The following is a 21,403-nucleotide window of genomic DNA, read 5'->3' on the forward strand; positions in this document are numbered from 1 at the left end:
GGCAAAATACATGAATAAACATTTCCCTAAAGAGGATATACAATAGCAAAAAAATATATGAAAAGATGTTCAATATCATTAGCCATTAGGGAAATGCAAATTAAAACCACAATGAGATATTACACAGCTATCAGAATGGCTAATATAAGAAATAGTGATGGGGTGCCTGGGTGGCTCAGTCAGTTAAGCATCTGACTCTTGATTTCAGCTCAGGTCATGATCTTAGGGTCGTGAGATCAAGCCCCGAGATGGGCTCTGTACTGAGGGTGGAGCCTGCTTAAGATTCCCTCTCCCTCTCCCTCTGCCCCTCCCCTCCCCTGCATGCCTACACATGCTCACTCTCTCAAAAAATAAAAAGAAATAGTGATAATACCACATGCTGGGGGGATGTGGAGAAACTGGATCATTCATACAGTGGTGTTGGAAATGTAAAATGGTACAGCCACTTTGGAAAATAATTTTGTCAGTTTCTTAAAAAGTAACTATACAACCCAGAAATTACACTCTTGGGCATTTACCCCAGAGAAATGAAATTTTATGTCCCTGCAGAAACCTGAACACTAATGTTTATAGCATCTTTATTCTTAATACTCCAAAATTAGAAACAACCCTGATTTCTTTTTTTTATTTTTTAAATAGATGAATTGTTCATCTATTGTATATACATACCATGGAATTCTACTGACCAGTAAAAAGCAACAAACTCTTGATAACACACAATAACTTGGATGAATCTTAAGGACATTATGCTAAATTTAAAAAGTCAATCCCAAAAGATTACATACTGTGTGATTCCATTTATATAACATTGTTAAAATGACAAAATTATGGAAATGGAGAACAGATTAGTGATTTCCAGAGGTTAGGAACATGGAGTGGGGGAAGAAGGTGGGTATGGTTATAAAAGGCAATATGAGGGATCCTTGTGGTGATGGAACTGTTATATCTTGATTGGGTCAGTGTCAGTATCCTGGCTGTGATGTATTACATTTTGCAAGATGGTACCTTTGAGAGAACTAGGTAAAGTGTTCAAGGTATCCTTCTGTTTTAGTCCTTAAAATTGCATGTGAATCTACAACAATATCAAACTTAAAAGTTGAATTAAAAACTATGCTAAGGAGGGGCGCCTGGGTGGCTCAGTCCGTTACGTGTCTGCCTTCGGCTCAGGTCATGATCTTAAGGTCCTGGGATCAAGCCCGGCGTTGGGTTCCCTGCTCAGCAAGGAGTGTGCTTCTCCCTCTCCCTCTGCCTGTCTCCCCAGCTTGTGCTTTCTCTCTCTCTCTCTCTTTGGAAAAAAAAAAAAAAACTATGCTAAGGAAAGAAGCCAGTCACAAAAGACCACAAAATCCATTTGTATGAAATGTTCAGCAAGGCAAATCCATGGAGATAGAAAGGAGATTAGTAGCTGCCTTCGGGGTGGAAATGAGGAGTGACTGCACATGAGCATGGGGGATATTTTGGGAGCAATGAAAATACTCTAAAACTCAATTGTCATGATAGTTGTACAACTCTGTAAATATACGAAACATCATTAAATTCTGCACTTACAGTGGATGGACTTTATGGTATGTAAATTATACCTCAACCGAACTTTTTAAAGGTAAGTTTCTGTATATGTAAAATTTTTGCAAAATAAAAAATTTATTTTAAAAAATGATTAGTGTTAAAAAAGATTAAGACTTGAGGCACTCTCTCACCAAAAAAGGGAAGATATAAAAAGGAGATCAATAATTGTGAGAGCTTGTGTATCCCAAAATACATAAAATTAAAAGACAAATGACAGACTTGGGAAATATTTGCAAGTCAGGACAGTTTGTCAATAGTCTCAAACTATAATGGCTTTCTAATTACAAGTATACCTCGGAGATGTTGTGTGTTCGGTTCCAGACCACTGTGATAAAGTGAATATCAAAGTGAAGCAAGGCAAATGAAGTTTTTTGTTTCCTAGTGCATATAAAAGTTGTTTACACTATATTGTAGCCTGTTAAGTATACAATAACATTATGTCTAAAAAAACAATATATATACCTTAATTAAAACATACTTTAGTGCTACAAAATGCTTACCATCATCTGAGCTTTCAGCAAATTGGTCTTTTTGCTGGTGAAGGGTCTTGCCTCAGTGTTGATGGCTGCTGACTGATAGGGGTGGTGGTTGCTGAAGGCTGAGATGGCTGTAGCAATTTCTTAAAATAAGACAGCAGTGAAGTTTGCCATTGACTTACTTTCACAAAGAGCGGGTGACTCCTTTGCTACATCCAGCTTCTACATCAGCACTTGCTGCTTCACCTTACACCTTTGTGTTATGGAGACTACTTCTTTCCTTAAACCTCATGAACCAGGCTCTGCTAGCTTCAAACTCTTCTTCTGAAGCTTCCTCACCTCTCTGGGCCTTCACACAATTGAAGAGAGTTAGGGCCTTGCTCTGGCTTAGGCTTTGGCTTAAGGGAATGCTGTGGTTGGTTTGATCCTCTAACCAGACCACTAAAACTTCCTCCACATCAGTAATAAGGCTGTTTCTCTTTCTTACCATTCATATGTTCACTGGGATAGTGAATAATTCCTTTAAGAACCTTTTCTTTGCATTTATAACTTGGTTAACTGGCAGAAGAGGCCTGGTTTTCAGCCTATCTTGGCTTTTGACATATCTTTCTCACTAAGCTTCATCATTTTTAGCTTTTGATTTAAAGTGAGAGATATGTGACTCTCCCTTTCACTTGAACATTTTCAGGCTATTGTAGGGTTAACTGGCCTAATTTCAATACTATTGTGTCTCAGGGAATAGGGAGGCCTGGGGAGAGGAAGAGAGACTAGGGAACAGCCAGTCGATGGAGCAGTCAGAACACATGCACACATTTATCAATTAAGTTCATAGTCATATATGGATGTGGTTTGTCATGCCCCCAAAACAATGACAATAGCAACATCAAAGATCATTCATCACAGAACACCATAACAAATATAATAAAGATGAAAACATTGGAAATATTGTAAGAAATACCAAAATGTGATACAGAGACACTAAGTGAGCAAATGCTGTTGGGAAAATGGTGCTGATAGACTTGCTTGATGCAGGGTTGTCACAAACCTTCAATTTGTAAAAAGTGCAATATCTGCAAAGCACAATAAAACAAGATATGCCTGTACTAGCACCCCAAAACAAAAATGGGTAAATGATACTCTCTTCAGATTCATTTGTTTACAATGAGCAAAACCCATCTCTGCCTACCAAGTAGGCTCATGGTCATCCAAGAAAGGTACACACAGGGAATAGTGCTAGAAAGGCAGAAATGGAGACTGCCTACTCTTTCGTGGGCCTGTGTCACTCTTTCTGTTTCATCACTCTCGGGATCTTTTAGCTCAAGTTCTTGAGATTCTGGCAAGCCATGGATTGATTTGACTTAGATTAGCTGTCTATTCTGTGTCCAAATAGCCGTCACTATCATAAAGATAAAGCTTTAGATTATCTGAGAAGGAGCTATAAGTAGGACAAGAAAATTAATTGATATGTTTATGATAGACATAGACCAGTCATAGAAGTATATAAGTGTTTGTAAAAAATATGCAACCTTCGGGTGCCTGGGTAGTTCATTCAGTTAAGCGTCTGCCTTCGGCTCAGGTCATGATCCCAGGGTCCTGGGATTAAGCCCCAAGTTGGGCTCCCTGCTCAGCGGAGAGCCTGTTTCTCTCTCTCCCACTGCTGCTCCCCCTGCTTGTGCTCTCTCTCTCTCTCCCTCTCAAATAAATAAATAAAATCTTTTAAAAATATGCAGCCTCATCAATAGCAATCAAAGAGATATTTAAATAGCAAGAGACTTTTTTTGCCCATCAAATCATCAAACATTAATGATAACAATAAATGCTTATACACTGCTAGAAGATAGGACAAACTGGTATGGAAAACAGTTTTGCAAAATGTTTTGAGGACCTTTAAAATGGACATAACTTTGGCACGATAATTCCAAATCTAAGAATCTATCCTAAGAGAATGAATAATCAGAGATACAGATGAGATATATGTATGTGATCTTTGTAGTATTATTTATACTATTATATATAATATATATTTATAATAAAAGAAAAACTGTTAACAGTATAAGTTTCCACTGTTACAGGAATGTTTAAGTAAACTGGTATACTCACATCATGAATATGCAGTCATTAAAAATCATGTTTTTGGTTAAAAATGTCCATACTACCCAAAGCAATCTAAACATTCAATGCAATCCCTATCAAAATACCAACATTTGCCACAAAACTAGAAGAAATAATACTAAAATTTGTGTGGAACCACAAAAGACCCTGAATAACCAAAGCAATCTTGTGAAAAAGCTGGAGGTGTGATAATTCCAGATTTCAGGATATACTACAAAGCTGTAGTAATCAAAACAGTGTGGTACTGGCACAAAAATAAACACAAAGATCAGAGGAATGGAATAGAGACCCCAGAGATAAACCCACACTTACATGGTCAATTCATCTGTAACAAAGGAGGCAAGAATATACAATGGGGAAAAGATAGTCTCTTCAATAAATGGTGCTGGGAAAACTGGACCACTTTCTAACACCATACACAAAAACAAATTCAAAATGGATTAAAGACCTAAATGTGAGACGTGGAACCATAAAAATCCTAGAAGAGAGCATAGACACTAATTTCCTTGACATTGGCCTGGCAACATTTTTCTAGATTTGTCTCCTAAGGCAAGAGAAACAAAACCAAAAATAAACTGTTGGCACTATACCAAAACAAAAAGATTTTGCACAGTGAAAAAAAAATCAACAAAACAAAAAGACAACCTACTGAATGGGAGAAGATATTTGCAAATGATGTATCTGATAAGGGGTTAATACCCAAAATATATAAAGAACTTCTACAACTCAACACCAAAAAGCAATCCAATTAAAAAATGGACAGAGGGCCTAAATAGACATTTTTCCAAAGACATCCAGATGGCTAACAGACACATGAAAAATGCTCAACATGACTCATCAGGGATATATACAAATCAAAACCATAGTGAGATATCACCTGTCAGAATAGCCAAAATCAAAAGTACAGGAAATAACAGGTGTTGGCGAGGATGTGAAGAAAAAGGAACCCTGGTGCCCTGTAGATGGGAAGTAAATTGGTACAGCCACTGTGGAAAACAGTATGGAGGTTTCTCGAAAAGTTAAAAATAGAAATGCCATATGATCCAATAATTCCGCTACTGGGTATGTACCCAAACAAAGCAAAAATGCCAATTCAGAAAGATATGTGCGCCCCTGTGTTTATTACAGCATTATTTACAATAGCAAAGATACGGAAGGAACCTAACTGTGCATCAATAGAGGAATGGATAAGAATGGTGTGTGTGTGTGTGTGTGTGTGTGTGTGTGTGTGTGTGTGTGTGTGTGTGAAATGGAATTTTATACAGCCATACGAAAAGATGAGATTGTGTCATTGAGACAACATGAATGGACCTAGAGGGTATTATGCTAAGTGAAATAAGTCAGACTGAAAGACAAATACCATATGATTTCACTTATATGTGGAATCTAAAAAATCAAATGAATAAGCAAACAAAAAGCAGAATCAGACCTATAAATACAGAGAACAATGTGATGGTTGCCAGAGGAGAGGGGGTGGGGGCTGGGCAAAATGGGTGAAGGGGAGTGGCAGATACAGGCTTCCAATTATGGAATGAATAAGCCATGGGAATAAAAGGCACAGCATAGGGAATGTAGTCAATGATATTTTAATAGCTTTGTATGGTGATAGATGGTAGCTACACTTGTGAACAGAGCATAATATATAAACTTGGGGCGCCTGGGTGGCTCAGTCAGTTAAGCATCTGCCTTCCGCTCAGGTCATGATCTCCAGGTCCTGGGATGGAGCCCCTCATCGGGCTTCCTGTTCAGGCGGGAGTCTGCTCCTCTCTCCCTCTCTCTCTCTCTCTCCCCCCCCAGCCCCTCCCCACTGCTTGTTCCCTCTCTCTCAAATAAAATCTTAATATATATATATAAACTTGTTAAATCACTAAGTTGTACACCTGAAACTAATGTAACATCATGTGTCAGCTATACTCAAATGAAAAAAAGATTTTTAAAGTTTTTATTTATTTGACAGAAAGAGAGAAAGCGTGTGCGTGCACGTGCACAAGCAGGGGGAGGGGCAGAGGGAGATGGAGAAGCAGGCTCCTGGCTGAGCAGAGAGCCCAATGCTGGGCTCCATCCCAGGACCCTGGGATCATGGCCTGAGCTGAAGGCAGACGCTTAACCAACTGAGCCACCCAGGTGTCCCATCAAATGAAAAAAAAATTTTTTTAAAGAAAATGAAAGATAAATGTTTTTGAAAAGTAATTAATGAGTGAAGAGTTCTCATAATGTTGAGTGAAAAAAGCAAGATACAGTATTCTATATATTGAAATAGAGAAAATTGAGATGCTAGGAAGAAGGAAGCCAAAATCATAATCTTAACAATGGTAATAACTGAATGGTAAAAGTACAAATTATTTCAGTTTTTATCTCTCATTTTCTTTATACTTTTTTGTTGCTTTTTTCATATTTTCTGAATGATAATGAACTTTTGAAATCAGAATAAAATCATGAATATTATTTAAAATTAAAAGAAGTAGAGTAAAACGGGAGACTACCATATATTAAGACATATTTAAAACCTAAGTCAGTATGGTACTGGCATGAGAAATAAAAATAGAATAAGTAGGGTAGAAACAGATCCTTGTATATATGAGAATTTAATATATGATATGGGGGCTTCACCAAATAGTAAAGGAAGAATTAGACCATAATTGGCTCAGTTACAAATGGTAACCAGTAGTGCTGCTATGGTAGGCACTATCTATGCTGCTAAGTGCTTTTATGTGCATTTTCTCCCTTACTTATTACAACCTTTTGAGATGTAGGTAGTATTATCCCCATATTAGAGATGAGAGAGGGAACTAAAGCCCATAGAAGCTGAAGCATTTGCCCAGAATCACACAGAAAAGAAGTAGTAGAACCTAGATTGGAACCAAGTATGTCAGACTTCAAGTCTGTAGTATTCTTTGCTACTGTGTTCTATGTATATAAAGTTTATGGCAAGGAGTCTAGAATACAAGAGGCATTTAGTAAATGTTATTCCTATGAGTAACTTACAGTTTGCTGCATATATTGTAATATATAATGTTTGTACATAGTATATATAATAACGTAAATACTACTAATAGTAATCAAGCTGTCTTGTCATTGAGATTGAGGAACTTCTGCGGGGAATTAGTAATCCTGTAGTTTTTCTAGAATAAATCCCAAATGGAATCATATAATTTAACAAATAACACATGATGAACATCACCAAATATTGGTTGGTTTAATAATTACTATTTCCTGCTGTCTCATTCACTCTCTTTGGACACTGTTCTCTCTCTTTTTTTTTAAAGATTTTATTTATTTATTTGACAGAGAGAGACACAGTGAGAGAGGGAACACAAGCAGGGGGAGCGGGAGAGGGAGAAGCAGGCTTCCCGCGGAGCAGGGAGCCCGATGCGGGGCTTGATCCCAGGACCCTGGGACCATGACCTGAGCTGAAGGCAGCCGCTTAACGACTGAGCCACCCAGGCACCCTTGTCCTCTCTTATAATTCATTCAAGGCTGGCTGATTAGCAGTGTTGGCCAAAAGATGGAGCTAGCGTTTCCTTTTGAATATCCTGCCACAGACTCATTTGTTTAGCAAACATTGTTTGAGCATCCATTCTGCCATGCATCATACGAGGGTTAGAGAAACGTGAAAAATTGCAAATTAATATTAACAAGTATAAACCAAACTGACCAAAAATCTCATATCCCTAGGAAATTAAATACTCTTTTCTCTGTGAGGCCTTCTCTGATTCTCCCAGGTGAATTTAGTCACTCTTTCCTAAGAACACCCAAAACAACCTGTTCAACTTATAAAGTCACATCCTTCTCAATGTATTAGTCTTTTGGTGAGCTTACCTGTCTCCCACACTTGACTTCTTTCGGAGCTCCTTTAGGTCAGTTTTTCTTTCATAGTAGTCAGGATGTGACTAGTACAATTTGGCTTTAGAGGATTTTTGTTGAGGTTTTTTGGTTTGGGTTGTCTTTTGTTTTGTTTTGTTTTGTTTTCCATGACCTGGTTGATGCATTCAGTCAGTCCCCTAATAAATCTTTACTGATACCTACTCTATGCCATGTACTATGCTAGATAGTTTATAATAAATATGAATAAGAAACAAGACAATAGACAGGGCCAAACAGACAAGGTCCTAGATCTCATGGGAACTCACGTGGCCACTTGAAAGGAATATGTTTTCTTTGTACAAAATCAGTCAAGCATTTGAATGTTATTTGTTGTATTGTTCAAATCTGTGATTTTAAATGTGTTTTAGGCATATTTTACATGTCAAAGCTTAATGGTAGTATGCTTAAAAGTCTCCCACTATAATTGCATTTCTGTTCATTTTCTTCTATTTTTGCTTCACATTTTGCCAACAAAATAAGATGGAAAGATTAAAAATAAAAGAATGGGAAAAATTAAATCAAGGAAATATAAATCAAAGAAAGAAAATAAATAAAATAGTCCCCAAGGCAAAAAAACATTGAGGACAAAGGAGAATATTTTATATTGATAGAAGATATAAGCTCTGAATTGTGCACTATATAATATAGCATCAAAAAGTATAAAATAGGGGCGCCTGGGTGGCTCAGTTGGTTAAGCATCTGCCTCCGGCTTAGGTCATGATCCCAGGGTCCTGGGATCGAGCCCTGCGTTGGGCTCCTGCTTCTCCCTCTCCCTCTGCTCCTCCTCCACCTTGTGCTCTCTCTCTCATAAATGAATAAAATCTTTTTTAAAAAGTATAAAATAGATTATAAGGTATGAATAAATTTTCCAAGGGAGAATGTGTGGACAGGGAAGAGGGTGGAAATTGTTCTTTCTGTGTGGCCCAGGAACATACCTCCTGGAAAGCCCAGTCATTTAGAACTTAGTTTGTAAAGAAGCAACAGGGCTTGTCGGCATGTCCTGCAGTCCCCAAAACACCCTGGAGTTCAGGGAAATGACAGTCGAGCTTGAAAAAAGAGTAATGGCAGTAGCGCTGTCTGTGCCTTTGTGATCGTTCTGGGTAAGGAAAAAGCAGGTTAGAAATTCAAAGCCAGGCTGCCTGGCTGCAGAGCCCAGGCTCTTTCCAGGGCACCATACTGCCTCCTAGTAGTAGTGATGGGATCGGAGTCCCCAGGAATTCATTCCATGTGCCCCTCAGAAGAGACCAGCCCTTGCTTTAAATGCCAGCTTTCTGAAGTCTCACACAGCTCCAATAAATATGAATCATCATTGTCTTGTGGGTCTTCAGGAAGCCACAGACAAAGACATAGATGTATATTTTCATCTTTCTCTTCCTCTTTCTGCATTCTTGGTGCCTAGAATATTAAAACATATTCAGTTCAGGGCGCCTGGGTGGCTCAGTCGTTAAGCGGCTGCCTTCGGCTCAGGTCATGATCCCGGAGTCCCACATCAGGTTCCCTGCTCAGCAGGAAGCCTGCTTCTCCCTCTCCCACTCCCCCTGGCTGTGTTCCTGCTCTTGCTGTCTCTGTCTCTGTCATATAAATAAATAAAATCTTTAAAAAAAAACAAAAACATATTCAGTTCATGAAATTCAGGTCAAATACTCATCAGTGAGCACTGGGTGTTATACGCAACTAACGAATCGCTGAACGCTACATCAGAAACTAATGATGTACTATATATTGGCTAACTGAATATAATAATAATTTTTAAAAAGAATACTTATTTTAGTTGGTGAACATCCTGTCTTGGGGAATGGCCCCATCATCTGGCCATCTACTCAAGCCAGAATTCTAGGAATCTTAGACTCTTCTTTTTTCTTTACCCTCTCCTAACATGCATGACCAAATCCTATGGATTTATCTCCTTTCCTCAATAGCTCTTGTCTTTGTACCCTGGTCCTCTCCATCCCCTGATCCAGTGCCTTTGTTCATACCTCTTCAGCCACAGGTTGCTACAGTTGCCTCCCAACTGTTATCCATGCCTCTTGTCTCTTATCCTGTGAGCCAGTCGCTATCACTGTCCTGCTGATAATCCTTAAGTGTCTTCTTATATTTTCAGAACCAAGGTTCAAATTCCTTAATCCTATTTTTTGAGACACTTCATGATCTGGCCTTTTTCTCCCTGTTCTATTGAGAAAAAAATTGATACACATCACAGTATAAGTTCTAGGAGTACAGCATGGTGGTTTCATTTACATATATTGTGAAATAATTACCACAATAGGATTAGTTAACATCCATCATCTCATATAGATACAAAGAAAAAGAAAAAAATTTCTCCTCGTGATGAGAGTTCATAGTAGGAGCTACTCTCTTAACAACCACACAGCAGTGTTAGCTATAGTCATCATGTACGTTATCTCTAGTACTCATTTATCTTATAAGTGGAAGTTTTCCCCCAACCTCCCCTTCCCCCAATCCCCCCCCCACACCTTTGGTAACCACAACTCTGATCTCTTTTTCTATGAGTTCAATTTTTTTTTAAGATTTTATTTATTTATTTGACAGAGAGAGACACAGCGAGAGAGGGAACACAAGTAGGGGGAGCGGGAGAGGGAGAAGCAGGCTTCCTGTGGAGCAGGGAGCCCGATGCGGGGCTCGATCCCAGGACCCTGGGATCGTGACCTGAGCCAGAGGCAGACACTTAACGACGGAACCACCCAGGCGCCCCATGAGTTCAGTTTTTTTAAGATTCCACATAGAAGTGAAATCATACAATATTTGTCTTTCTCTGTCTGACTTACTTCACTTAGCATAATGCCTTCAAGCGTCCTCCATATTGTTGCTAATGGTAGGATTTCCTCATTTTTTATGGTTGAATAATATTCTGTTGTATTTGCATATATTACCACAACTGCTTTATCCACTCATCCATCAATGGTCACTTAGGTAGTTTCCATGTCTTGGTTATTGTAAATAATGCTGCAGTGAACATGGGGTTGCAGATATCTTTTTGTGTTAGTGTTTTCATATCCTCTGGCTATATTCCCAGAAATAGGATTGCTCAATCATATGGTAGTTCTATTCTTAATTTTTTGAGGAACCTCCATACTGGTTTCCATAGTCTGGCCTACTTTCTAATCCTGCCTTCTGTCACTGCAAACCTGCTTAGCTCCAGCATTATGGAACCTGCTATATCATACTGGACTCCACAACCCTGTGCCTTCATGTGTACTGTTCTCTCAACCTAGAACATCCTTTCCCCACCTTTTGTTTCGCTAATTCCTACAGGCCCTTTGAAACCCAGCTCCTACTGACTTTTTTCAGCATGACCTCTCTCACTTTTCCAGCCTTGCCCTCTTCTGTGCTCTTGTAGCACCCTGGGCATTCTTCTATCTTGGTATTTACCACACTCTCCCATCATTGTTGATACACTTGCCTATCTCCTCTACCACCCAGATTGTAAGCAACCAAAGGCAGAGACTCTTTTACTTTATTCTGTTGGAATTGCCAAAACCTTGCCTAGAGTCCAGTCCATGATAGGTTCTTAGCTTCGTAAATGTTTGTGAAATGAATAAATGAGCTTTTGTGGCTCAATAACGATGCTTTTATTTTCTAGGTACATGGTTCAGTGGCCCGGTGGCCGAATCCTGCATCGCCATGAGCTCGACACTTTCCTTGCCCAGGCAGTATCTAGCCAGCTTTATGAACCAGATCAACTTCAAGAACTCAAGGTGATTTGATCTTCCTCACTTAAATTCTTTCTTTTCTGAGCTCATAGCTTTCCTTTTGGTCTTTTCCCCTGTCCCACCCCCCCCCCTCGGAGCTGGGAAGAAGAATAAGTTCTGCAGGTAAATGTTTGATTCACTTTAGCCAAACATGTATGTTTGTTAATAAAACCAAGAGGTGCCTCTACCGCTGCTCCCATACGGATGGGTTAGAATGGACAGGAAAAATGGATATTATACAGTACAAGTATAGGCCACAGTCATGGCCACAAACCATGGTCAGGGTTTCTGACTCTTGCAAGATACTCTACAGGGGATTTTTCCTGGTGTCTTCTGTTTGTTTCTGAGTAAATGTCCACCCTCCCTTTATAATACTATGTATTGGGTGTTAGAGGGAAGTCTAGAAGAACATAAGGCAGAAAGTAAATCCACCATATAATTGAAAGCATTAGAACATATTAGGTTAGAGGGCAGGCTCTGAAGCCAGGCTTCCTTGGGTTTGAATCTTGGCTTCCTTACTTCCTAGCTGTGTAATTTGGGGCAGGTTGCTTAACCTCTCTAGCTTCAGTTTCCTTACTTGTAGGGTTATGAGGATATTAAATAAAATAACCCATGCAAAACACTTATTAGAACAGTCTCGCATATTTTTAGTATCCAGTAATACTAGTTATTAGACCAGCTATTAGTGCAGGCCACCCCTCTCCTGACTTCAGTAGCCATGGTCTTTTGAGGCCCTAGGATGAACTTGGAAAAGATGTGGTCCAGTAGGACTTAAAAATCTTAATTTGAGTGAGGTTAACTAAGGGAAAGACAAAAACAGTCTAAGGAAAACAATGTTGGTTCCTTTTTACAGTAAGCGTAATATTGCTTGGCACTAAAGCAGTTACTGAGGCCAGATCACATGTAGGAGGGGACCTACAAGTACTTCCCCTTTTCCCATTGAAGGCATCTAACATGCTCACTTGCGATAACAAATATAAACATTTTGATGTTTTCTTTATCTTTTGCCATGCATTTTCTACGTAGTTGAGGTATTGTTGATGTAATCACATATTGTATTTTTAAACAACATAGCACATATTTTCTGTGTGTTAAAAAAGTGTAATAAATTTATTACATGTATGTATCATTTAATTATTATCACATTGGCCATTTGGTTTCCAGTTTTCCCCAACTATATGTAATGTTATCATTAAGATCTTTATGCAGAGAGCTTTATTCTCAGCTCTACTTCCTTAGAATAGATTCCTAAAAATAGAATTTCTGAGTCAACAAATGTGAACATTTTCAGGGCTACTGACATACTGCTTAAGTGTAACATAACATTCCTCATCAGCTTTGGGTGTTCTTTTTTGTCTTTAATTTTTAAATTATTTTCTAATTTGACAGGGCAAAAAAAAATGGTATCTCAAGATGGTGTCTTTTTAAAGTTTTAAAGCTGATGTCTTTTTTGGGGGGCGTGGGGGGTAATGAGTATCTTTCAAACTGTCTCCTGGAACGACATGGATAGAAGCTACTTGTGCACTCAAATGTCTGTAATTAAAAGGCAGCATGTTCAGATTTAACTAGAATAATCAACACAACGGGGATAAGAGTAAATGTAACCAATAACAGTAAGTTTTTAATAGTAGTTTTTCTTCTGTGGTGGTTTCAGATTGAGAAACTGGATGCCCGAGGGATCCAGCTTGCTGCCCTCTTCATGAGTGGGGTTGACACAGCTCTGTTTGCTAATGATGCCTGTGGCCAACCAGTCCCGTGGGAGCACTGCTGCCCCTGGATTTACTTCGATGGCAAGCTGTTCCAGAGCAAGTTAATTAAAGCAGGCCGAGAGCGAGTATCCCTGCTTGAGCTCTGCGATGGCCAGGTACCAGCAAGTTGGGCGGCTGCTGAGGGCCATCTCTGATCTGCTGTGGGGATGAATGGGCAGAGGGTGGAAAGGAGCAGAGACATTGGAGAGGGAGGGAGGAGAAGTGGGAGAATGTGTCTGCCATTAACCTAACTTGGTCAAGGATCAGCCCAAAGGCCCAGAGTCTGATATGTACATGCTATAAAATCATATGTTGGAAAATATTTTTTTATGAACTTCAAATTTTCATATTGTTTTCTTACTCTGAGTATTTCTTTCCCATGGAATACTCAGATATACTGCCTTTCCTGCAGTTCTTAGAATTTCATTTCCCTTATTTGTAAAAAAACTGCAAGTTACTTTTGCAAGTGATGATATCTTTCATAAAGGAACTATGTTTGGAACTAGAAGAGGGTGGTAAAGTAGATGACAGAGTAGAAGCAGGGGATTTTTTACATTGAAGCCTTAGGAAAGATGAGGAAAGGCACCCTTACTTGCTCCTTTATCCATTTGGGGGGAATGCGCTGAGGGACTAGAACAAGGATTGGCAAACTACCTCAAAATTCAAAACTTGGAATTTTTATTCCAATAAGGTTTTATTGGAACACAGCCACATTCATTCATTTATATATTGTCTATAACTGCTTTCCCCCCACAACAGCAGAGTTGTATAGTTGTGACAGAGACAATATGGCCCTTTTCAGAACTGGTTTGTTGACCTCTGGCCTAGAGGCCTGGACTTATCCTGGACAGAGGTCACGGTCTCTGATCCTGGGTATGGAGGAAAAGGTTAAAAAGGTTGGCGTATGTCAGGTTTTATTCTTTCATCTAATTCTGTTATTTCCCCCTTAAAAAACAACCTAGCCTGTTTCTGGTCGTGTGATAGACCATCAGTAAATACTTAGGGTTATATTTGTCTTCCTTGACCTAGTCAGTGTGCCTCACAAGCCCTCGGTCAGAGCTAATATGATAGTTTGGTGTCATGCAAACAGTGCCAGGCAGGTTTTCCTGGGTATGGCTCCTTGAGCCATTGAACTCCAGACCTCAGTTCTCTTAATGGCAATAGATTTGTGAAACTATACCTAGAGTGCCCAATACTGTGCCTGAAACATAGAAGTTAAAAAATGGCAACTGTTGGGGCATCTGGGTGATGTAGTCGGTTAAGCGTCCAACTCTTCGTTTTGGTTCAGGATCGTAACATCGAGCCCCGTGCCGGGCTCCGCACTCTGTGGAGTAGGCTTGGGTTTCTCTCTCCATCTCCCTCTGCCCCTCTCCCCATCTCTCTCTAAAATAAATAAATAAATCTTTTTAAAAAATGGCAGTTGCTGTTATTAATTCTGTTCTTCCTTTGAAGGCTGACCTGGCAACCAAAGTGGAAAAGATGAGACAGAGTATCCTTGAAGGAGTCAACATGAACCATCCACCACCTTCGGCTCTACTTCCATCACCTACTTTTGTGCCTCCCATGGTGCCCTCTCTCTACCCTGTTTCACTTTATTCCCGAGCCATGGGCTCAATGCCACCTCCCCCTCAAGGACGGAGCCGGGGATTTGCTGGTCAGTACCTAAGAATGACGTATTTGTCATCCTCAGTCTGTTTTGTAATAATGCATCCAGTAATTATTGCCAGATACAGAATCAACAGTTTCATATATATATTATCTAATTTACCTTATGGGCTGTGTGGTGGTAGTTTGAAGAGGAGTTTATTGACAGGGATGGGTGTAGCCTAGGAAAGAAAGTCCACTGACTTCCCAGACCATGCTCCATAGAGGTGGTTGGTCCCTGAGGATTTGACTCTCACCAACCAAACTCACAAAGTAATTGATTTAGAAACCAGGAGCTACTTTATTACTTTTGAGAACTATATCTCAAGTGAACTGGATCATCATAGTTGCTGGTTAGCTCACTCATTCCCCATAGGCAGATGTACATAGGAGCTTCCAGAAAGACCAAATGGGAGGTAAGAGTAAATGACCAGTGTCAACAGACAACCATACCTGATGTACCCATTTTTGCTCTGGTGGTAGGCCTGACACATTTCCAGAAGCATGGAGAGAAATAAGTCACAGTTTGTACCCGCCAGGGGATTACAGTTTAGTGGGGAAAACAAATACACACACATACACACAGGCATATATAAGTATAAATCATGGTGACACCTGAGCTGTGGCTTAATGACGAATAGACAGTCATGCTTAGGTAGCTCAGATACTGATCCTAATAATTCAAACAACCTTGGCAAAACAGGATATTTTAATAGGGACATTTTGACATGAAATCAAGTTTCTGTGATCAGGTGGGAGTGTCATTGCTATGGTTGAAGATGTTTGTTGACTATTTTTTTTAAAAGATTTTATTTATTTATTTGACAGACAGTGAGAGAGGGAACACAAGCAGGGGGAGTGGGAGAGGGAGAAGCAGGCTTCCCAGCAAGCAGAGAGCCCGATGCGGGGCTTGGTCCCAGGACCCTGGGATCATGACCTGAGCCGAAGGCAGACGCTTAACGACTGAGCCACCCAGGCTCCCCTGTTTGTTGTCTATTGCTCATTTTAAAAAAATAAAGCTGGAAGTTGAAGTCTGTCTTAAATTTAGGATCAAGGCTCTACTTAGATGAGCAGTGTGAATGTCTGCTCTGTTCAGTCAGGTAATGATCAAGCCTTATAAACCAGGGAGCCAGCCATTCATTCATTCCATTCCTTGAAGCTGACTTTAGAGATCCTTGCTCTCATTCTTTGCATGTTGATTTTATTGTGTCTCAGAAGACAGCCTTAATTAAGGCTAAGTTCTCGGGAGGTCCTTGCCATTGTCCCAGCTCCCAGTGATGCCTGGTCTCCAGTTACTAGTGGTTCATGAAGAACCCCTTGCCTCCTGAAAGGCCACAACAAGATCCCCAAATGCAAGTCTTTCTAGCCTTCTTAGGACTAGCTAGTACCCTAGTTCCTTAGACTCCCACTGTCCTATGATTGAAGGGCTCTTTACTGGCAACCTGCTTACTGAGCGAAGGGTTATTAACGTTCGTTTTTTTTTTTCCATAAACTAAAATTAAAGGTTTACTAGAACTCTGTATTCTATGAAGGCTTCCCTTTGTGCCAGATTACTCTGCTGTGCTGGTGAGCTCATACATATATACGGAGTTGGAATTTCCTATTTTAAGGAGATATGCTATCTTGTCTTAAATTGGTTCTGGTTTTCAACTGTTGCTGTTCTTGCTTATTAATTATAAATTACTTTGTTTAGTTTCATTATTTTCCATTTAGTTTGGTAGTTTGGCTGAGCCTCCATTGTGTAGTGGTACATATTTGAATCAAAAGTGGTTTGGGCCCACTTTATATTAAGTAACCAGAATTTAAATAAAAACTTAAAAGGAAAAGAAAAGTGGTAACAAAGCATCATGGAACACTACATCAAAAACTAATGATGTACTCTATGGTGACTAACATAACATAATAAAAAATAAAGAAAGAAAAAAAAAGATAAGTGGTTTTGGCCCAAATGAATAAACAAACAGAAAGCAGAATCAGACCCATAAATAGAGAACAAATTGATGGTTGCCACAGGGGAGGTGGGGGGTGGGGAGGCTGGGCAAAATGGGTGCAGGGGAGTGGGAGGTACAGGCCTCTGCTTATGGAATGGATAAGTCACAGGGATGAAAGGTACAGCATGGGGAATCCGGTCAGTGAATTGTGTAATAGTGCTTCATGCTGACAGATGGTAGCTGTGCTTGTGAGCAGAGTGTAACTCTGTAGGTCTTGAATCCCTATGTTGTACACCTGAAACTAATGTAACATTGTGTGCCAACTAAACTTTAATAAAAAGAAAAAAGAAGGGAAAATAAAAGTGGCTTTGGCATATAATTTTCTAATAACTAGATTTTAGGACACTCATTCTTTCAACAGATATTGAATGCCTACTATGTGCCAGGATCTGCAGCTGAAAAATGAGTCATCCACATCCAGCTTGCCAAAGTGGATGTGCTACAGATCTTCAACCCCCGTCCCTAAATATGCTTCCACTATGAACCTTTGTTGTTATCAGATTCTTTTTTTTAAGATTTTATTTATTTATTTGACAGAGAGAGACAGTGAGAGAGGGAACACAAGCAGGGGGAGTGGGAGAGGGAGAAGCAGGCTTCCCACCGAGCAGGGAGCCCGACTGGGGGCTCAATCCCAGGACCCTGGGATCATGACCTGAGCCGAAGGCAGACGCTTAACGACTGAGCCACCCAGGCGCCACAGAGGTTTTGTTTTTTGTTTTTTGTTTTTTAAGATTTTAGTTATTTGACAGAGAAAGAGACAGCAAGAGAGGGAACACAAGCAGGGGGAGCAGCAGGCAGAGGGAGAAGCAGGCTCCCCACTGAGCCAGGAGCCTGATGCAGGGCTTGATCCCAGGACCCTGAGATCATGACTCCAGGACCCTGGGATCATGACCTGAGCCGAGGGCAGATGCTTAAGGACTGAGCCACCCAGGCACCACAGGTCTTTATATATAAATATATATATATATATATTTATATATATATAAACATATATATATATAAAGACGATATATATATATAAACATATATATATATATATATATAAAGACCCCCAGAGTTTTTATTTCTCTTTATCATAGAGAAATGGAAATAAGCAGAGTAGGGGGCGCTGTAGGATCTTTTTTTCCACCTCTTACCTACCTTGCACTTAGCATTCACTGCCCTTCTTCCTGTCTTTCCAGGTCTCCATCCAATCCCGCCCCAAGGAGGAAAACTGGAGATTGCCGGGATGGTTGTGGGCCAGTGGGCTGGCAGCAGGTCCTCCAGGGGCCGAGGCTCTTTTGGCATGCAAGTTGTTTCTGTCGGTGGGCCAGGAAAAGGGTATGTATTCCAATAGGTTGGTATGAGCTAATGTCAGTCAAGGTGCCATTGGGAAAATGCCCAACTATTGAATACTTCTATTAAGGTAAGAGGCATTAACTAACTTTCCATTTTTAAAGCCAGTTTTCAGTTTAGTTCAGCAAACATACACTCAGTTTCCTGCCTCAATGAAAAAGTTTTTGCCCTAGAGGAGGCTATGGGACACAGAACAATTTAGTATGATACAGAAATGAGAGAGAGAAAGGTTTACAGTAGTAACACAGAGGAGGGGCATCTTAAGAGGGTCAAACTTCCTAGAGGAGGTGAGTAGTTAACTAAGTGAAAATGTGGATGTGGACTCTATATGTTCCTCAGGATCACTTTTTCCCTCACTTTCTACAGGCATGGAAAAGAACAGACGGGTAGAGGATCCAAAGGACATAAAAAAGGAAACAAACAAGTAAGCCCTGTTTTGAGATTATCTAGCTTCTGTTTGATACCTCTTGTCTTTTCAGCTAACTTGTAAAAGATCAGATCAGGCATGGAGAACTGTTTTCCTAGCTTCTCCCAGCATTTGATTTCATTCTCTTGCTCTCTAGCTGTCTAGTGAGGGTTAGCCTGCCCAGAATGTCCCCACAATGCTGCAGAGTGTCATCCTTTTCCCTGAGTGAGACCACAGGATAGAAACCAGGCACTGTGTCCTGAACACCCATACCTAGTATAGTATGTGCTACGTGCAGCCATAAAGGGCCAGAGTGAAGTTAACAGTGGGATTGTCTGCTGCTCAGGCTTTCTGAGGGACTACCAGAGATGCTCAGAAAATTGGCCTTTGCCCTTTGCTGAATATGAGAGGGAAGGAAGTGTTGCCATTTTGTTTATTCTTAATGGCTCAAAATGGTCTTAAACTTTCCTCTAATGTACACCTTGAATTAATAACACAGTTTGTGCTGGTCTTCATTAGACATTCCCTTCTTCCCAGATATGAAGAACCTAATCTTATAGTGAATCAGAATCTTGTACTGGACTCAGCCTGCTGGGCTCCTCATAGTATAACAGCTACCATTTCTTTCTTTCTTCCTCTCTTTCTCTCTTCCTTCCCTCCATCCGTCCTTCCTTCCTTTCTTCCTTCCTTCCTATTTATTTAGGGAGTACACATGAGCAGGGGTGGGGGAGGGGCTGAGGGAGAGGGGAGGGAGAGAATCTTTTTTTTTATCTTTGATTTTTTATTGTTATGTTAATCACCATACATTACATCATTAGCTTTTGATGTAGTGTTCCATGATTCATTGTTTGCACATAACACCCAGTGCTCCATGCAGAACGCCCCCTCTCCAATACCCATCACCAGGCCAACCCATCCTCCCACCCCTCTCCCCTCTAGAACCCTCAGTTTGCTTTTCAGAGGGGAGAGAGAGAATCTTACGCAGGCTCCATGCCCAGCACAGAGCCCATCGCAGGGCTGGATCTCACGACCCTGAGATCATGACCTGAGCTGAAATCAAGAGTTGGACACTTAACCGACGGAGCCAACCAGGCGCCCCAGCAGCTGTTTCTTGAGTGCCCCCTTTCTACCAAGCCCTCTACTAGACATTTTACATGCAGTTTCTAATCCTCCCAAGGGTCACTGATGAGACCATACTGCAAAGCAACTTTGACATGTTCTCAGTCCCAAATTAGCTCTCCTGTGTATACAGGGACTGTATACAGTCCCTGTTGCATCCAGTTAATCCCCATTGTCTAATGTTTTCTCAAAGATACATATTTGCTTTAATGTTATTTTGAGGTAAAAATGGAACTAGAATGGTAAGTCCTCCACACCAGTCAGAGAGCAAGGAGAGCAAGGACTTTGGGATTTTTCCAAAGCTTCTCAACTTTTTCCAGAAGCTGTTCAGTAAGATACAAGGGATTATACCTAGAAGGAAAACTGGTCGCTCAGATAGGCTCCCATAAGGTAATACAGCCTTGATTAACTCACCATGATTCAGGGTCTGATCATTAGGTATATGGTCTGAAAAACCGGATTTTTTTTTTTTTTTTTGGTACAATAAGAGTAGCTCTATCTCTCGGGTTGACTCACATTAAGATCACAGAAATAGCTATGTGGATATGGCTGAAAGAGTGGCCTTGGGGAGGAGAGAGGGAGTGAAAGATACTGAAAGATCTGTGAAAGATTTAGTGAAAGGTACGAATTCACAGTACTTTACCTCAATCAAGTACTTTCCACAGTAATTATTGTGATATATTATACACGTACTCTTTTCTGGTCACTCTTATAAATACTTGTGAGGTGTTTATTATTCCTCATTTTAAACAGGAGGAAACTGAGGCTCAGAAGGATGAAACATCTTGCCCAAAATTACCCATCAAGTCAATCTCTGTGTTGCCATTCCATCCTGAGCTGATTCCAAAGCCCTGTGCTGTCCTGATTCCACTGCAGTATAACAACTCTAATTGGCAGAGACAAGATTCAGACTTAGGTCTGGCTGACCCTAGTGCATACACTCTTAACCATTTCTACCAGAGCTTGCTTTCTTTAAGTGTAAGCTGCAAGGGAAACCATGGTATTGGAAGTTTGCTTGGGGACTTGGAATCAAAACAATTAGCTAGCATTTATTTTCTTAACAGTGTGCCACGCACAACATGTTCTAAGTGCTTTACATGGAGTGTCTCATTGAATCCTTATAGGAATTTTAAAAAAATAGTATTATTATATTTTACAGATGAAGAAACTAAGGGAAAAGAAGGGATGGTAGATGATCTTAAGTTTCTCTTTGCTAAGATTACTGGGGATACTGTTATCTACTCCAGAGGTAGCCTGGCCAAGGAGATTCTCATGTTGACTTTGTTTTTAACTAAGGCATCGTTTCTGGGCACAGCTGCGGCTGATTGCCTTGATGACTCTCCTTTTTCTGTTCAGTCACCCTTTCTTCAGAGTATGAGATCATTGTTCCAGCTTATTAAATCTGCTTACATTATAGTCCTGCGTTCCTTAT

The 21,403-nt window shown here is 40.2% G+C and overlaps 1 protein-coding gene across 4 annotated transcripts in view; it reads left to right on the forward strand.

Moving 5' to 3' along the window:
* Window positions 1-21,403, forward strand: part of FAM120C (family with sequence similarity 120C) — a 111,431-nt gene that overhangs the window by 83,695 nt on the left and 6,333 nt on the right. For 2 of the 4 annotated variants that reach the window (XM_027608063.1, XM_027608064.1), the window contains exons 11-15: window positions 11,620-11,734; window positions 13,383-13,592; window positions 14,929-15,130; window positions 18,293-18,431; window positions 18,813-18,870. In XM_027608063.1, the coding sequence (XP_027463864.1) occupies window positions 11,620-11,734; window positions 13,383-13,592; window positions 14,929-15,130; window positions 18,293-18,431; window positions 18,813-18,870 (724 nt within the window). The remainder of the gene's footprint in view (window positions 1-11,619; window positions 11,735-13,382; window positions 13,593-14,928; window positions 15,131-18,292; window positions 18,432-18,812; window positions 18,871-21,403) is intronic. The other 2 variants (XM_027608065.1, XM_027608066.1) reach the window with 2 other exon arrangements.

The sequence above is a fragment of the Zalophus californianus genome, chromosome X (genome assembly GCF_009762305.2).
Source record: "Zalophus californianus isolate mZalCal1 chromosome X, mZalCal1.pri.v2, whole genome shotgun sequence".
Classification (NCBI taxonomy): Eukaryota; Metazoa; Chordata; class Mammalia; order Carnivora; family Otariidae; genus Zalophus; species Zalophus californianus.